Here is a 14383-nt window from a genome sequence, read left to right on the forward strand (position 1 = left end):
AGAGCAAAATGCTGGTATGAATGGGTGAATGAGGCATGTATGAAGTGTTTGAGTGCTCAGGTAGAGCAGAAAAGTGCATAAAAGAACCAGTGCTGCCACTGTCTGCAGTCAATAAACACAAAAAAGGCGTTTTCATTTGGCAATGTTTGAGATTTTTATTGTTTTGGTTTAAATGTAATCATGATGGTAGTTTTCCCTTGAAGGCACGAACCTTCCTTTCCTACGGAAACTCTTCCGATGGGTTTTAATCAGCATAAGCCAGTCCTTGAGTAGAGAGCTCTGCCTCAGAGAAGACGGCGCTGGATGGAAGGGGGGAAGGGAGGATGGGGCGGCCCGCTGCTGCTGAGACGCGACTTGTCGGTGGACCTCCTGCACGAGGATTCATTTCTTTTTGTCGGCTTTCTGTGCGGACTTGGTGACCTTTCCACCGCTGGCAACCTTCTTCTCGACGGACTTGATGACGCCAACGGCAACGGTTTGCCTCATGTCACGCACGGCAAAGCGGCCTGAGAGGAAATGGAGAGAGGAGTCAATGAGAGGCTTGAAACAAAACCTTAAAAAGTTTTTAAGTTTGAACTTCACAATTCAAAAGACAGCTTGATTAAGTCTCATAATGGGTTATAACAACAGTTATAACAGGTTATAACTACATTAATGAATATGTCTGTGAAGGTTCGTATGGCACAACAAAGAAGAGCCACCTCCACGGGACAAGACTCAGCAGTTCATCTGCATCTAAAGGTCAAAGGTCACTCTTTCAAGGAAGCAAATGTTCACATTTTGGACAGAAAAGACTGATGGTTTCAAAGAGGAGTGAAAGAAGCCATTTATGTCCACTGTGAGCTACCATCTTTATCCAGATCTGCCATCTATAATCCAGTTTTGAGATCCTTTCCCAGACGCCTTAACGCCCACTCACATCTTGGGCCATCTGACCTCAGGAAATCACATGACAGGGTGGGGCTAGGTTTCACAATGAGCTCACCTGAAACCTTGGCTGATGGTGACCTATACCCGTTTTCACACCTGGCTCGATGATTAGGTAGAGGATCATTAGGGGGCCCATTAAGACGAGGTGAAACGTCTTCAAGCAACTTAAAGAAGTCCAGACGCTTTTCTTTCCAAGCTCCTTAGACTAAAGAATATTGTGCAACATTTAATAGGTCACAATACAGGAACTCCAGCAACGCTTGAAGGGAAGAGGAACAACTTTATTGCCTGACCAACAAGTTTCGGCTTGTGGACTAGGTCGGCTACTGGACTAAGTCATTAATGATGAAGACGGGGGTGAGGAGACATAATCCCCACCTGTCTTAAAATACATGCATGAAATACATAATAAGAATATTACAAATATACAAAAAACGATTAAAAAGAAAAAAATTAATTCAAAAAGAAGTCAGTGCAGCAGTTAGATTAAAAAAAAGAGGACATCATCACATGGAAAAACATTTGTAGAAAGACAGAATGCTAGACATCTAGAATGCTACTCCTTCTTTTATTGAAAAAATAAATATAAATAAATAAATAGATAAACATTACCCATGCGAGAATGATTGACAGAGCAAAGTAACAGGTAAAAAAGAATTTAAAAAAGGGTACAGTTCACAAAAACTCATTGATAGAAAAATCCTCATTCATGCCTCTAGGGTGCAGACTCTTAAAACAGAATATCCAAAATGCTTCTCTGTTTTTAAATTAATATTACCACCTCTTTGGTTTAGTTTAATGGCTTCAATGCCTAGAAAGAATAGAGGTGAATCTGGATGTTTATCATTGAAGTGTCTTGCAACAGGGCTGGTTAGATCATTCCTCTTTGTGACTTTTTCATCCTCTTCACGCACCTTGGAAGTAGGTGAAGTTGTGCCAGAAATATTTGCTGTAACATTTAATAGGTGACAACAACAACCTACATCTGAACACAGCCAAGGCCAAGGAGTAATCGACTTCAGAAGAACAAAGCAATCTGAGCACTCCGCCCTCTACATTGATGGGAAGGGATAGAAAGGGTAGAAAGCTTTAGGTTTCCTGGGGTCCATATCTCGGCCAACATTACCTGCTCCAGAAACATTTTCCATCAGGTAGGAAAACCACAACAAAGAATGTACTTTGTCAGGAAGCTGCATCAGGGCCCAATTAGACCAAAACTGACTGCTAATCAACTTCTACCGCTCCACCACCTTCTGACCTACTGCTGTACACTCCGGTTTAACTGCTGTACCGTGGAGGACAAGAGAAAACTGCAGCGGGTGGAGAGGGCAGCAGTGCGGGCAATTGGCACTTCACTAACCCCCTCCAGAGACATTTATACTGGCGGACTTCAGCGGAGAAGCAGTATCATCATCAAGGACCTGTCGCACCTGGACACTGGACACCCCCCCCCCCTCTGGTAAACGCTACAGGTCAATCAGGTCAAAGACAAACAGGCTCAATAGAAACATGCCCTACCTCCACCCTGATTGAAGGTTAACGGTTAACTGTGCTGTTAACATTTATGGACATTTTCACTGTATTTATAAACTGCATTTATTGTAGTATAAAGCAACCAGCATTCCTACCTCTAGTCCTAGCTCTTACTCAAAGTTCACTGCCATCACATTGCACCCTATATTGCACCTGCTCTTTTATATAGCATATATAACTTGTATATACCTTGTACATATCTGTGTAGACACTTACGTTGTTACATACATTCACTGTGTAGGCACCTCTTAAACTTCAAGTCCATTTTTTTTGTTTCTCTTTTTTTTGTTTTTGTTTTTTTTTTCTCTTATTCTGAAGGAATTTTAATGTTAAATTTCTATATGCTGCTAACGGAGAGATACCAAACTGTGTTTCACTGTTCTTGTAACAGTGACAATAAAGATCTATTCTATTCTATTAATCATGACAGATCACATGAGGTTAAATGATCTCAAGTCACAGATATATTGTTAAACCTGACCACACTTTCAAATATGGAGCTGGATGTGACCCCTTTAAAGGCCCAGGGTGCTGAAATATTTTTTTTGGGCCACAATGAGCACCCCAAAAACACAAACTTTGTCATGATGAAGCTTCAATTAATTTCACTCGATAATAAAATTACCATAAAACCCAAAATAATTCACGGAAACACTCACAAACCGACCTGATGTAACATTCCAAGCACACAGCAATTTTAACCACGACTGCACTGTTACTGCAGCTTTAAAGGAAAGGCTGACACATAATTATCTTCGAGACAAACAGCGTTTTTACTCACCAAGGGGAGGGTACTGGGAGAAGCTCTCGACACACATGGGTTTTCCAGGCACCATGGTGATGATGGCGGCATCTCCTGACTTCAGAGCCTTGGGGTTGTCCTCAAGCTTCTTGCCAGAACGACGGTCAATCTTCTCTTTGAGCTCACTGAATTTGCAGGCGATGTGAGCGGTGTGGCAGTCCAGCACGGGGGCGTAACCCTGGGCGATCTGGCCGGGGTGGTTCAGGATGATGACCTATGAAGGGAGAAATGAGGGAAGTGTTGTACTTTGAGATCAATATCCTTCCTCAGTTTATTACTGGACTTCTATTTGTGACAGAAATAACCGAAATGAGGAGGGGGGGGGCTATCCAGGATTGTATTCCTTTCTGGATTAAGCTCCAAAAACATTTCCTTCAACTTTAACATTTTTAGTTTTCTGTGCAGCTTTTCTTAGGGGGATGTCTGTCGATGAAGATGTGCTTTTAAACAAACTGGTTCAAATTCTCGTACTCATGCTTGGTTTAATCACAGCTAAGAGGCCTAAGTGGAAATACTTGGACTACATTAAATAAGGACTCCACTTGCTGATTTTTTTCTCTAGTATTGGGAGACTTCGCCTCAGAATAGGATAGACAGTCATGTAATTCTGTCATTTTTTACCTGAATAAATGTAGTAGACATAAACAGTGATGAGGCCATAGTTTTCAGATTTAAAAAAATCAGATAAATGAGTAATTAAAAAATTAAATTTTAATTAGAAGGTGTCAAAATAGGTAATAGACACTATATGATTTACTTGGTTTAAAACTTTTCAAACAAAAGCTATTTATTTATTTGTGAAGGACCTCTTGCCTGCAGTACCTTCACAATCCAGCAGGGGTCCACCTGTATTTTGTTTTTGCTTTTATTTGTTTGTCAGCCATTATTTAGTGGTCAGTTTGTTTTTTCCATATGCAGGTATGGGAAACAGGACAAATAAAGCCCAAGACAAACCTTAAAACAGCAAAACAAAAGATGTTTCTCAAACCTTTGACAGCTCTAAAGAAAACAAAGTGCTCTTTACACTGAACTGATAAAGATCCCCTTTAATGCTCAGTGGTTAAAAATGTGTAACTAATAAATCATGATTGATTTACAAACTGGGTGAGCTGATTCCCGAAATCAGGGCTGTGGTACACTGGTGGGGCCTGCAGATGCTGCAGGTAAGCCACGAGAAGTCATTTATCATTAACCTGTTAACAGAAACGCTTCATTTTCAGTTTTGTGAATTAGTTCACAATTATCAACAAATATCGACATTAAAGAATGAAATTACTTCTAAAGAACTTAGACTGGAGTAGGGGCTGTCAGGAGGCAGAGGTAAAGTAATGATGTGCCTTCTTGGCCAGAGTCTTTCCTGATAAATAAATAAATAAATGGGGAATCACTCTCAACATGGAAACCATCGGAAGACTGAAAGGAATCAGTGAATTAATAAGAAGAAACTATTTCATTTTAAATGTATTTATTTATGGGTGGCCCTGAGATTAGTTTGGATTTAAGCAGTGTAAAGCATTATACTGAAGTGTTGCTGTGTACCTGCTTCATGTATAATCTACAAAAATAACTGTGTGCATGTTTATTATCACATGTTTAATCTTTTCTTTATGCTTACCTGGGCGGTGAAGTTCTCCGCAGCCTGGGGTGGGTCGTTCTTGCTGTCGCCGGCCACGTTTCCACGGCGGATTTCCTTGACGGAGACGTTCTTGACGTTGAAGCCGACGTTGTCACCGGGCAGAGCTTCAGACAGAGACTCGTGGTGCATCTCCACGGACTTCACCTCTGTGGTCAGGTTGGGGGGAGCGAAAGTGACGACCATGCCGGGCTTCAGGATACCGGTCTCAACACGGCCGACGGGAACGGTTCCGATACCTGACGGAAGGGAGAGAAGTCAGCGCTCCTCCATATCTGACTTGTCTTTTTTTTTAGTATTCAAGCTTTTCTGCTTTTGTAAATAAAGACTGATCTGATTGGTTAAACACTTAAAACAGTGAGGAAGAGGCAGCTGGGTTTTTATTGTGTACTGTTTTTAGTATTAATAATAAAATTACATTTGTAAGTCCTGTAAAACCAGAGGTAGAAGAAGCTTCATAGAATTTAAAATAATAGCAGCAGTAAAGAAATAAAATAGTCCAAAAACATATAAACAAAGAAATACATTTTAATAGTTAAAGCTAAATAAAGCTTAAACAACTTAAAACAATAAAAGTAAGGTGTTTTGATTCTGGAATCTAACGTGGCTTTAATGTTATCAACTAAACTGAGGTGACAAGATTTTCATAATTAAATATCCTCTTTGCTTTTCCTGATATATTATTTCAAACTACCCAAGATGTTTATGAAGGAGGTTTTACAGTTTTCTTATTAATCACTCTGAAAAGCACTGGATGTAACACAATACAAAACAGCACTGCAAAGTATTTAGATTACTTTTTTTGTCGTAAAAATGAACACAACGAGTGATTTGCCAGTGATTTAGTTACTTTTACAATCATCAAATCAGCAATCAGATCCTGTTATAAGGCATTTCTTTGTTATTTCTGTTGTGACAAAACAAAAAACATAAAATAGAAAACCCCTGAAATATTTGTACTGCTTCTGTCCATCTTTGACTCTCATAACAATCAGCTCTACATTACACTCACGCAATCCTGCAGCTGGGGTCAGCAAACGTAATGACAGCAAGGTCGACCTTTAGATTGTTTAAGTATTTTCATTATTTCCTGCTGGTGCTCAGATACTACTGAGGAGAACGATGCTGATGCTACAGCTCGGAAACGGCAATGAGGGAAATTAATAAGCTTGTTGCTGGTGATTTCAGAGTAGAGGAACACAGCGGTTGTCGGAATCAGACTATTTGTGTTTTGTTTGCAGCTATATTAGTTTTGAGGGTCCAAAAACCACTAAAAGTTATCCATAAACTCTGCAGGTGCACTGCACAGATGCAAATCTGTATATAATAAAAGAATAATAAACTAATTAAAAGCATAAACTTGGATGGTTTTTACCACACAGCAAGTCGTATCATTATTCAAATTATTGCATTAAAAATGTTCCAGAAGGCACAAAAAGCACAAACAGGGTCTGAAGGTCCAGTCCAGACACCGATTAGTGGAAGTGAGGTCAGGAAGTCAACAATAAATCTGTGTCAATCTCAGCAATCACACCTCTTAACTTTAAACCTTAATCAAATCCAAATAAATTACTTTTTAAAAACTACCTTTAGAGGTAGTTTTTTACTGTAGGCATTTAAAAATGGGAGTTTGTGGGCACTGACTCGCTTTTGGAGCGAGCCACGAGTGGGAAGAGACACAGGTTTTACTATTTCCTTGAGATGCGTGATGACTTACTGGTTTTACAGGGTGCTGTGTGGCTTTACTTACCGCCAATCTTGTAGACGTCCTGCAGGGGCAGACGCAGAGGTTTGTCGGTGGGGCGGGAAGGTGGCATGATGGAGTCCAGAGCCTCCAGCAGGGTGGTGCCTGTGGCTCCGCCTTCCTTGCGCTCGATCTTCCAGCCCTTGAACCAGGCCATCTAAAGTGTAGAAAATGAGAGGAAGTGAAGAGAAAGACTCTTCGAGCAGACGTCTACACTGGGGTGTGCTTTGAACCCCTCACCTTGTCACTGGGCTCCAGCATGTTGTCTCCATGCCATCCGGAGATGGGGACGAAGGCAACCGTGGCGGGGTTGTAGCCGATCTTCTTGATGTAGGCGCTCACTTCCTTGGTGATTTCCTCAAAACGCTTCTGGCTGTAGGGGGGCTCGGTGGAGTCCATCTTGTTGACTCCGACGATGAGCTGCTTTACACCCAGAGTGTAGGCCAGCAGGGCGTGCTCACGGGTCTGGCCGTTCTTGGAGATACCAGCCTCGAACTCACCAACACCAGCAGCAACGATCAGCACAGCGCAGTCAGCCTGAAAAGCAACACCAGGATGCAGATTAGATCCAAGTCCGCTGCAAGGCGAAGTTTGCAGGAGTCAAATCCTCATGTTGGAGCTTATTGTTTTTACCTGGGAGGTACCAGTGATCATGTTCTTGATGAAGTCTCTGTGTCCAGGGGCATCAATGATGGTCACGTAGTACTTGCTGGTCTCGAACTTCCACAGAGCGATATCGATGGTGATACCACGCTCACGCTCTGCCTTCAGTTTGTCCAGCACCCAGGCGTACTTGAAGGAGCCCTTTCCCATCTAAACCACAAAAAGCAAAGTAGAGGGAAGAATCAGTCAGAAAGGTTTTACAGAAGAGATTTTATTTAATCGGTTTTATTCATAGATCTGAGAAAACTGAAGTCCAGCTTTAACAGAACTGAATTTAGAGAATTTTACTTTACTATTTTAATTTATTGTTAATCTTATAGAAATACAAGCATCCTTCACCACAGTGTTCATGACCTTGAACCTTTGACAAAATACAAATACTAAACTCCAGTTAATCCCTTAATCTGAAAAGGTAAAATCACCTTTTAACTGGCTCATAATGAGCTTTTTAAGGGGTGATTATGCAACTACGCTAGGCAGACAATCTGAGTTAGCTTGTTTAACAGAGGTACATCCTGAAAGGTTGATTCTGTTAATCTGGTTGCAGCGTTTTCAGAGGTATATGCTGCAGTAAAATTACTGTGTTAAGGTTAAAAATCATAATGACAGCTGAATTTAATTCAGTTGCATCAGTTTGTGGGTGCATCAGGTTCGCCAAGGGCTTTGTTACATTTTTTACCCATTTCATAAGCAAACAAAATATATATAATTAACTTATTCTTAAGTAAAGTAAACCCTACTAAAAAATGGTTAAAATCTTTTGTGGTGTAAGGCCAAAACATGTTTTGCCACGAAACAAAAACTTTAATAAGCAGGGAAAACTCGGTTTGGTTAATTCAGTACCTCATAAATAAGTCTTATTTTTAAATAATTTTTTTCTAGACCTAAAGCTGTTTTTCTTCAGCTTACATTCAGGAGAGGATACTTTTAAAAAATGAACCTCTGTTCAGCCTAATAGCACCAAAAAATTTACAGGCTAGGTGAGAAAAATTATGTAAAACATAACATTTTTTTGTACCTTATACAGTCAACCAGAATAGTTTCTGTATGTTTTTGTATGTTTTGTGAATTGATTAAAACAGGTTTTCTTATGAAAATGCTGCATTTTTCTGCCTTGTGTTTGTCTTTGTTAAATTCTTGTGTTCAAGGTCTGCTAAGCATTCTTTGGCATCCTTCAATGTCTGTGCCTTACTGAGCCCTAGGTTTCAGTGCTAATATCCTGTATTCATCCTAGTCCTATCGTAGAATACAGAATGTATCCAAAAACATTGGTTATTGGAACATTTCATGTTATAATATACAAGTAAAAAATTATAACAGATATAATTTTCATGATATATATCATGTATAATGATTATATTATATTGTATGGTCTTTACATTAGATTATAAACCACCTTAAGGGGAAAGCAGTGATTTGTCGCTATATTAAAAAATGAATTGAATGTTTAATAAATTTCACTTTCAATGTTTAATTAATTCAGTTTCCCCTAAAATGTTGCGTAATCTCAAATATATAATTATATACAAGCAAGATTTTAACTCTTATTTTGCACGACATAAATTAACCTAACATTTAAATCTTTATGCGTATTTTGCGCTTGAGGGCAGTGTGTATTTTTTAACAGTAGATGGCGGTTTTACCCAAATAATATCATTGAACAGTTATTCCACCACACCCCACCGTCTACTGTTATGGCATTTTACCTCAGAGTCTAACTGTTATATCCCATACAGTGTTTATGCGGTAAAAAGCCTAAGATTAGGCCGCAGTCACCCACCTCAGCGGCTTCCTTCTCAAACTTCTCGATGGTTCTCTTGTCGATTCCTCCGCACTTGTAGATCAGGTGACCGGTGGTGGTGGACTTGCCGGAGTCGACATGTCCGATGACCACGATGTTAATGTGGGTCTTTTCCTTTCCCATTTCGATTTACTGTTTTTAAACAACATGAGGAGCAGTCATTTCCACTTTTCAAATACATAATGTGCCATATATAATAGTAGTTGTCCCCAAAATGGTGTGAGCCCAGTGAACGCCATTGTGGCTCATTGCCTTCACCGAACGTTAAGGATCCCTGTTTTTCTGCAGAGTTATTAAATTAATGGGGGATTCGTGTTTAATAAAATGAAATAATTCAGGCTCCAATTTATCTCACAGGCCTTGTTCTTGGTCATTCCCCAGGAGTTTTATGAAGCCAATTAAATTGAAAATTAACTTGTCAAAATGTAGTAATAAACTGTTTCTTTCCACTTTGCTGTAACTGCGGCATTAGAGGTTAAGTAATGTTAGCTAGGCGGTCCTTGCGCAACAAAAAATACGCAAAGTCGTATGAATTGTAAATGGCTGCAGTATGCTAATATACGTTTTGAACATAAGAGACTATTGGGGAGGGGGTGCTTTTTTTTTTTAATAAATAAAGGACACCATCTATAAACATTAAGGACACCGAGGTGGGACGCTGATGAGTCACACGCCATGTGCGTGCTGGATGAAAACCGGCTCCTCTCCTCCATGTTGCACCCGTCGGGAGCGCGGAGCCGCCATGTTGTCAACTGATGCAAGCGCGCACCCGAACATACAGCATTGAGAGTCAATGCGCGCGTTCACGCAGGTGGAAATAACAGGGCTACCATGACTGGCAGAAACAACCTGGCGACTCGTTTTTGACATCTGTCCCCAGCGCCTGCCTAAAAATCCTGATGTGGACCCTTACAAGTGAACCAGACAGGCTAAAACGAGCCAGGAGAAGCAAATAAGGTGAGCTGGCACGTTTTAAACCTTTCAATGAGAATTCTTAATGCTACGTTTCACTGAATGGATTACTAAGGTTTCTGGCTCTAGCCATCAGTTGATGATTTAAGCCCTCTACTACCCCAGCTTTTGTGGAAATGCATCAATGCTAAAAATTTAGCTCCAACAGCTGCATTTTAAATTAAATTCACCAACCTGTGTCCAGCAACTACCAAGACGTCCAGAGATTTCGAGCAGAGGCAAAAAAAGGACAGAGCGTGATCTCTCCGGTGTTTATATACCGAACTAGAGGAGAGGGAGGGATGTGCATTGCTCTTGCTGTGTGTCAGACTAAAATAAGGGGTGCTATTGGCTGGGGTGGCATATCTCCTATGGAGGCGATTGGATGACAAGTGCATCACTGGACACAAATAGCATGGATAAAAAACAGCTGCAGCACATGACAGAGGCTCGCCTGTCATACCAGCTGCAACTGTGAAGGATACAGACAAGCCAATTTCAATTTTTTCGGAGACAATATTTTATTAGTTACCAGCAGCTTCTTTCCAATCAAATGTGGCATTTTAACATTGAGATACAGTTCTAAATCATTTCCAACTTAAACTCAACTGAGAAGAGGCACTGTCATGTGATTCAGGTAAGTGACAATGCCATAGAGTTCTTTTTCCTGCGAAAACTCTTGCGATGGGTTTTAATCAGCATAAGCCAGTCCTTGAGTATAGAGCTGTGCCTCAGTGAGGATGATCCAGGGTGGGAGGGAGATGTAAGGGAAGATGTTGCCCGCTGCTGCCAGCACACGTCTTGTTGATGGATACCCTGAACGGCCATTCATTTCTTGCCCTTCTGAGCCTTCTCTGCAGCCTTGGTTGTCTTTCCGGACACTTCCTTGGGGATAACAGACTTGATGACACCGACAGCCACTGTCTGCCTCATGTCACGCACGGCGAAACGACCTGAAATAGGAGCAGGTGGGGTTAGCTGCTGTACATTATGCCTAGTCAAATCAAGTAGGGCTTCTGGGAAGCAAACTTACCGAGGGGAGGGTAGTTGGAGAAGGACTCCACAACCATGGGCTTCTGTGGGATCAGTTTGACAATGGCGGCATCTCCGGACTTGACGAACTTGGGGCTGTCCTCAAGCTTCTTGCCAGAACGACGGTCGATCTTCTCAACCAGCTCGCTGAACTTGCAAGCAATGTGGGCAGTGTGGCAATCCAGCACAGGGGCATAGCCTGCAGCGATCTGACCGGGGTGGTTCAGGATGATGACCTGTGGACACGCTAAAAGTTAGCAAATTCCATAACACAACCCAACCCTGAAGACGCTCAGCACCATTATCGCCACACCAACCTGAGCGTTGAAGCTCTCAGCACCCTTGGGTGGGTCGTTCTTGCTGTCGCCAGCAACGTATCCACGACGGATTTCCTTGACGGAGACGTTCTTGACGTTGAAGCCAACGTTGTCACCGGGCACGGCCTCGGGCAGAGACTCGTGGTGCATCTCCACGGACTTCACCTCAGTGGTCAGGTTGACAGGGGCGAAGGTGACGACGGTGCCGGGCTTGATGATACCAGTTTCAACACGGCCGACGGGTACAGTTCCAATACCTGAGAAATTAAAACATTGTTAAAGCACCGAAAAACATGGGTGTAGTGCAATACTAGCTTTGTAGTACTATGACAGTTCTCACCGCCAATCTTGTAGACGTCCTGCAGGGGCAGACGGAGGGGCTTGTCAGTGGGGCGGGAAGGTGGCAGGATGGCATCCAGAGCCTCCAGCAGGGTGGTTCCAGAGGCATTGCCGTCCTTGCGCTCGATCTTCCAGCCCTTGAACCAGCTCATCTACAGACAAAAGTCATTGATTGTTTAGTCCATGTTCAGTCAGATTAGCAAATTGAGATGTGTGGAATGGCTAGCAGTCCTCACCTTGTCACTGGTCTCCAGCATGTTGTCTCCGTGCCATCCAGAGATGGGGACGAAGGCAACGGCGGCAGGGTTGTAGCCGATCTTCTTGATGTAGGCGCTCACTTCCTTGGTGATTTCCTCAAAACGAGCCTGGCTGTAGGGGGGCTCGGTGGAGTCCATCTTGTTGACTCCAACGATGAGCTGCTTTACACCCAGGGTGAAGGCCAGCAGGGCGTGCTCACGGGTCTGGCCGTTCTTGGAGATACCAGCCTCGAACTCACCAACACCAGCAGCAACGATCAGCACAGCGCAGTCAGCCTGAAAAGCAACACCAGGATGCAGATTAGATCCAAGTCCGCTGCAAGGCGAAGTTTGCAGGAGTCAAATCCTCATGTTGGAGCTCAGTTTTTACCTGGGAGGTACCAGTGATCATGTTCTTGATGAAGTCTCTGTGTCCAGGGGCATCAATGATGGTCACGTAGTACTTGCTGGTCTCGAACTTCCACAGAGCGATATCGATGGTGATACCACGCTCACGCTCGGCCTTCAGTTTGTCCAGCACCCAGGCGTACTTGAAGGAGCCCTTTCCCATCTGAAGGGGAAGAAATTAATGAAATTTAAGGTCAATCCAAATATCTACATGGAAAATTTCAATGTGGATCCTAAGATTGAAATTTTAAGTGCATCCAGTATTCAAATTACCAGGAGCCCCCCTCCTCAAAAAGGGACATTTAATCACCTATTATGATAGGTACAAACATAAAACCCACAATTTTCCAAAAGCATTAAAAGTATTGCTAAATCTTAGTGTATGCAAGTCATATTCAAACAGGTTGTGCCTTGTTTTGTGTGTAAATTTTAAGCTTTTATTCTGTTCACTGGAGGCCTCAGACTGTCAGACAAAGTGCACATTCACCACCAGTGCTCTGCGCGCGTTAAGCCCCACCCCGCATGCGCGCACACGGCTGTTACACCCTCGTGCCGGGCAGTTGAGCTCAGAGGAAGGCATGCCGACGCCGCCATCTTGGACTTTTTAACAGAAACTGTTTTCAAGACAAAATGGATAAAATGTATCTAAATACACAAGCTCTTACCTCAGCGGCTTCCTTCTCAAACTTCTCGATGGTTCTCTTGTCGATTCCTCCGCACTTGTAGATCAAGTGACCGGTGGAGGTGGACTTGCCGGAGTCGACATGGCCAATGACCACGATGTTAATGTGGGTCTTTTCCTTTCCCATTGTTTTAGTTTCTGTGGGCAAGATTAAATAAAAATAAAAATTGCGTTAGACTTACTATTAAGTACCCGTTAGGCTTCGTTAACAGACATGCATGTACAACTAAGCTATCGCATCTTGAGCCCGGCTACATTAGGAAACCATCCCGGCATGTAGGCATAATGAAAGGCGGTGAAAAAAACAAAGCCTACTGAAACGTATTGTCTTTTTAATTTATACGGAGTTAAAAACTGAAATTCAACTCCATGGCTACTCGGGCGCTAGGCTTTAGCCGCTAGTAGGCGGCTGCTACTGCTAGGCCTCACTCGGCCACAAGCCAGCCGAGACACGTGTTACTCCACTGGGCCACGTCGGATAAAGTTACAAAGATCGCCAAATATTCAGAAGCTCTCTCGTCCGGACTTCAAGCACCTGTTGCCGGATAAATACGGGCAGTTGTTTCAGTGAGGAGAGAGAAGAAATGCCATTCAAGCATCTTCGGATCTCCGGTCTTGCAGCCCTCCTTTGTTCCCGTTGCCCACTCTACATTTTCTCCTCCCTCGTAAAAAATCTTTCGTCAAAAGTTTAAAAACAGCATCCAGTAAACCCACTAACGCACAAACCTCACAAAAAACTATCATGTTAAATACAATCAGGCGAGAACGACCATTACCATTTTTTTAGGATTAATTCCCTCGAAAATTAAATCCACAGGTTAGTGTCAAGTTACGTAACCGAAAAAGCAAAGTTTGGGATTAAACGAAAGAAGCACAAAGAAGATGCTAACGCCTAAACAAATCACGTTTAACTACAACCGTTAAAGGCCCGAGGCCGGGTCCCTCTCTATGTGAAGAATGGGAGCTAAACTCACCGGTGTTTCTGGGTTTTCACGGCCAAAGCTGCTGCCCCTAAGCCAGGTAACAGAAAGAGGAAGACTGGGGCCGGACTGGGAGGTTTTATACTCAATGGGAGGCGGCCTCATTTCCCGTCACCCTCCCCGGCGCAAAACCCCGCAAATCACACACATTCCTGCAAAAAACGTCAGCACGCCGCCGAATGAAGCCCTGCAACATGCATCATGTCTCATCAGTGATATGAATAAAATTCAGCAGCAAAAAACATAATAATAACAATTAATTAATTACATTTTAAAAAAATCTCCAGGGGAGAAACGAGGGTGACTTAAAAGATACAGAAAAACACATCTTT

At 42.5% G+C, this 14383-nt stretch overlaps 2 protein-coding genes across 3 annotated transcripts; both read right to left on the reverse strand.

Annotated features, from left to right (window-relative positions):
- Positions 1-129: 129 nt before the first annotated feature.
- LOC120726528 (elongation factor 1-alpha) lies at positions 130-14091 on the reverse strand. Of its 2 annotated transcripts, XM_040020164.1 has the most exons (9): positions 14046-14091; positions 13199-13209; positions 9086-9229; positions 7276-7455; positions 6883-7179; positions 6649-6799; positions 4881-5137; positions 3245-3479; positions 130-506 (listed from the first exon to the last, which is right to left on the reverse strand). In XM_040020164.1, exons 3-9 carry the CDS (start codon positions 9227-9229, stop codon positions 382-384), a joined length of 1389 nt encoding a protein of 462 aa, XP_039876098.1. In that variant the 5' UTR covers positions 13199-13209; positions 14046-14091; the 3' UTR covers positions 130-381. The 2 variants fall into 2 exon arrangements, with proteins under 2 accessions (XP_039876098.1, XP_039876099.1); XM_040020165.1 differs by lacking the exons at positions 13199-13209; positions 14046-14091 and adding an exon at positions 10253-10383 and having other exon boundaries at positions 9086-9238.
- On the reverse strand, positions 10567-14157 carry LOC120726527 (elongation factor 1-alpha). The gene is made up of 8 exons (XM_040020163.1): positions 14046-14157; positions 13055-13209; positions 12373-12552; positions 11982-12278; positions 11747-11897; positions 11407-11663; positions 11091-11325; positions 10567-11010 (listed from the first exon to the last, which is right to left on the reverse strand). The coding sequence occupies exons 2-8, from the start codon at positions 13196-13198 to the stop codon at positions 10886-10888; spliced, it is 1389 nt and encodes a 462-aa protein (XP_039876097.1). The 5' UTR covers positions 13199-13209; positions 14046-14157; the 3' UTR covers positions 10567-10885.
- Between the last annotated feature and the right edge of the window lie 226 nt (positions 14158-14383).

This window comes from Simochromis diagramma, unplaced genomic scaffold (genome assembly GCF_900408965.1).
Source record: "Simochromis diagramma unplaced genomic scaffold, fSimDia1.1 OVJJ01000753.1, whole genome shotgun sequence".
In the NCBI taxonomy this organism is placed as follows: domain Eukaryota; kingdom Metazoa; phylum Chordata; class Actinopteri; order Cichliformes; family Cichlidae; genus Simochromis; species Simochromis diagramma.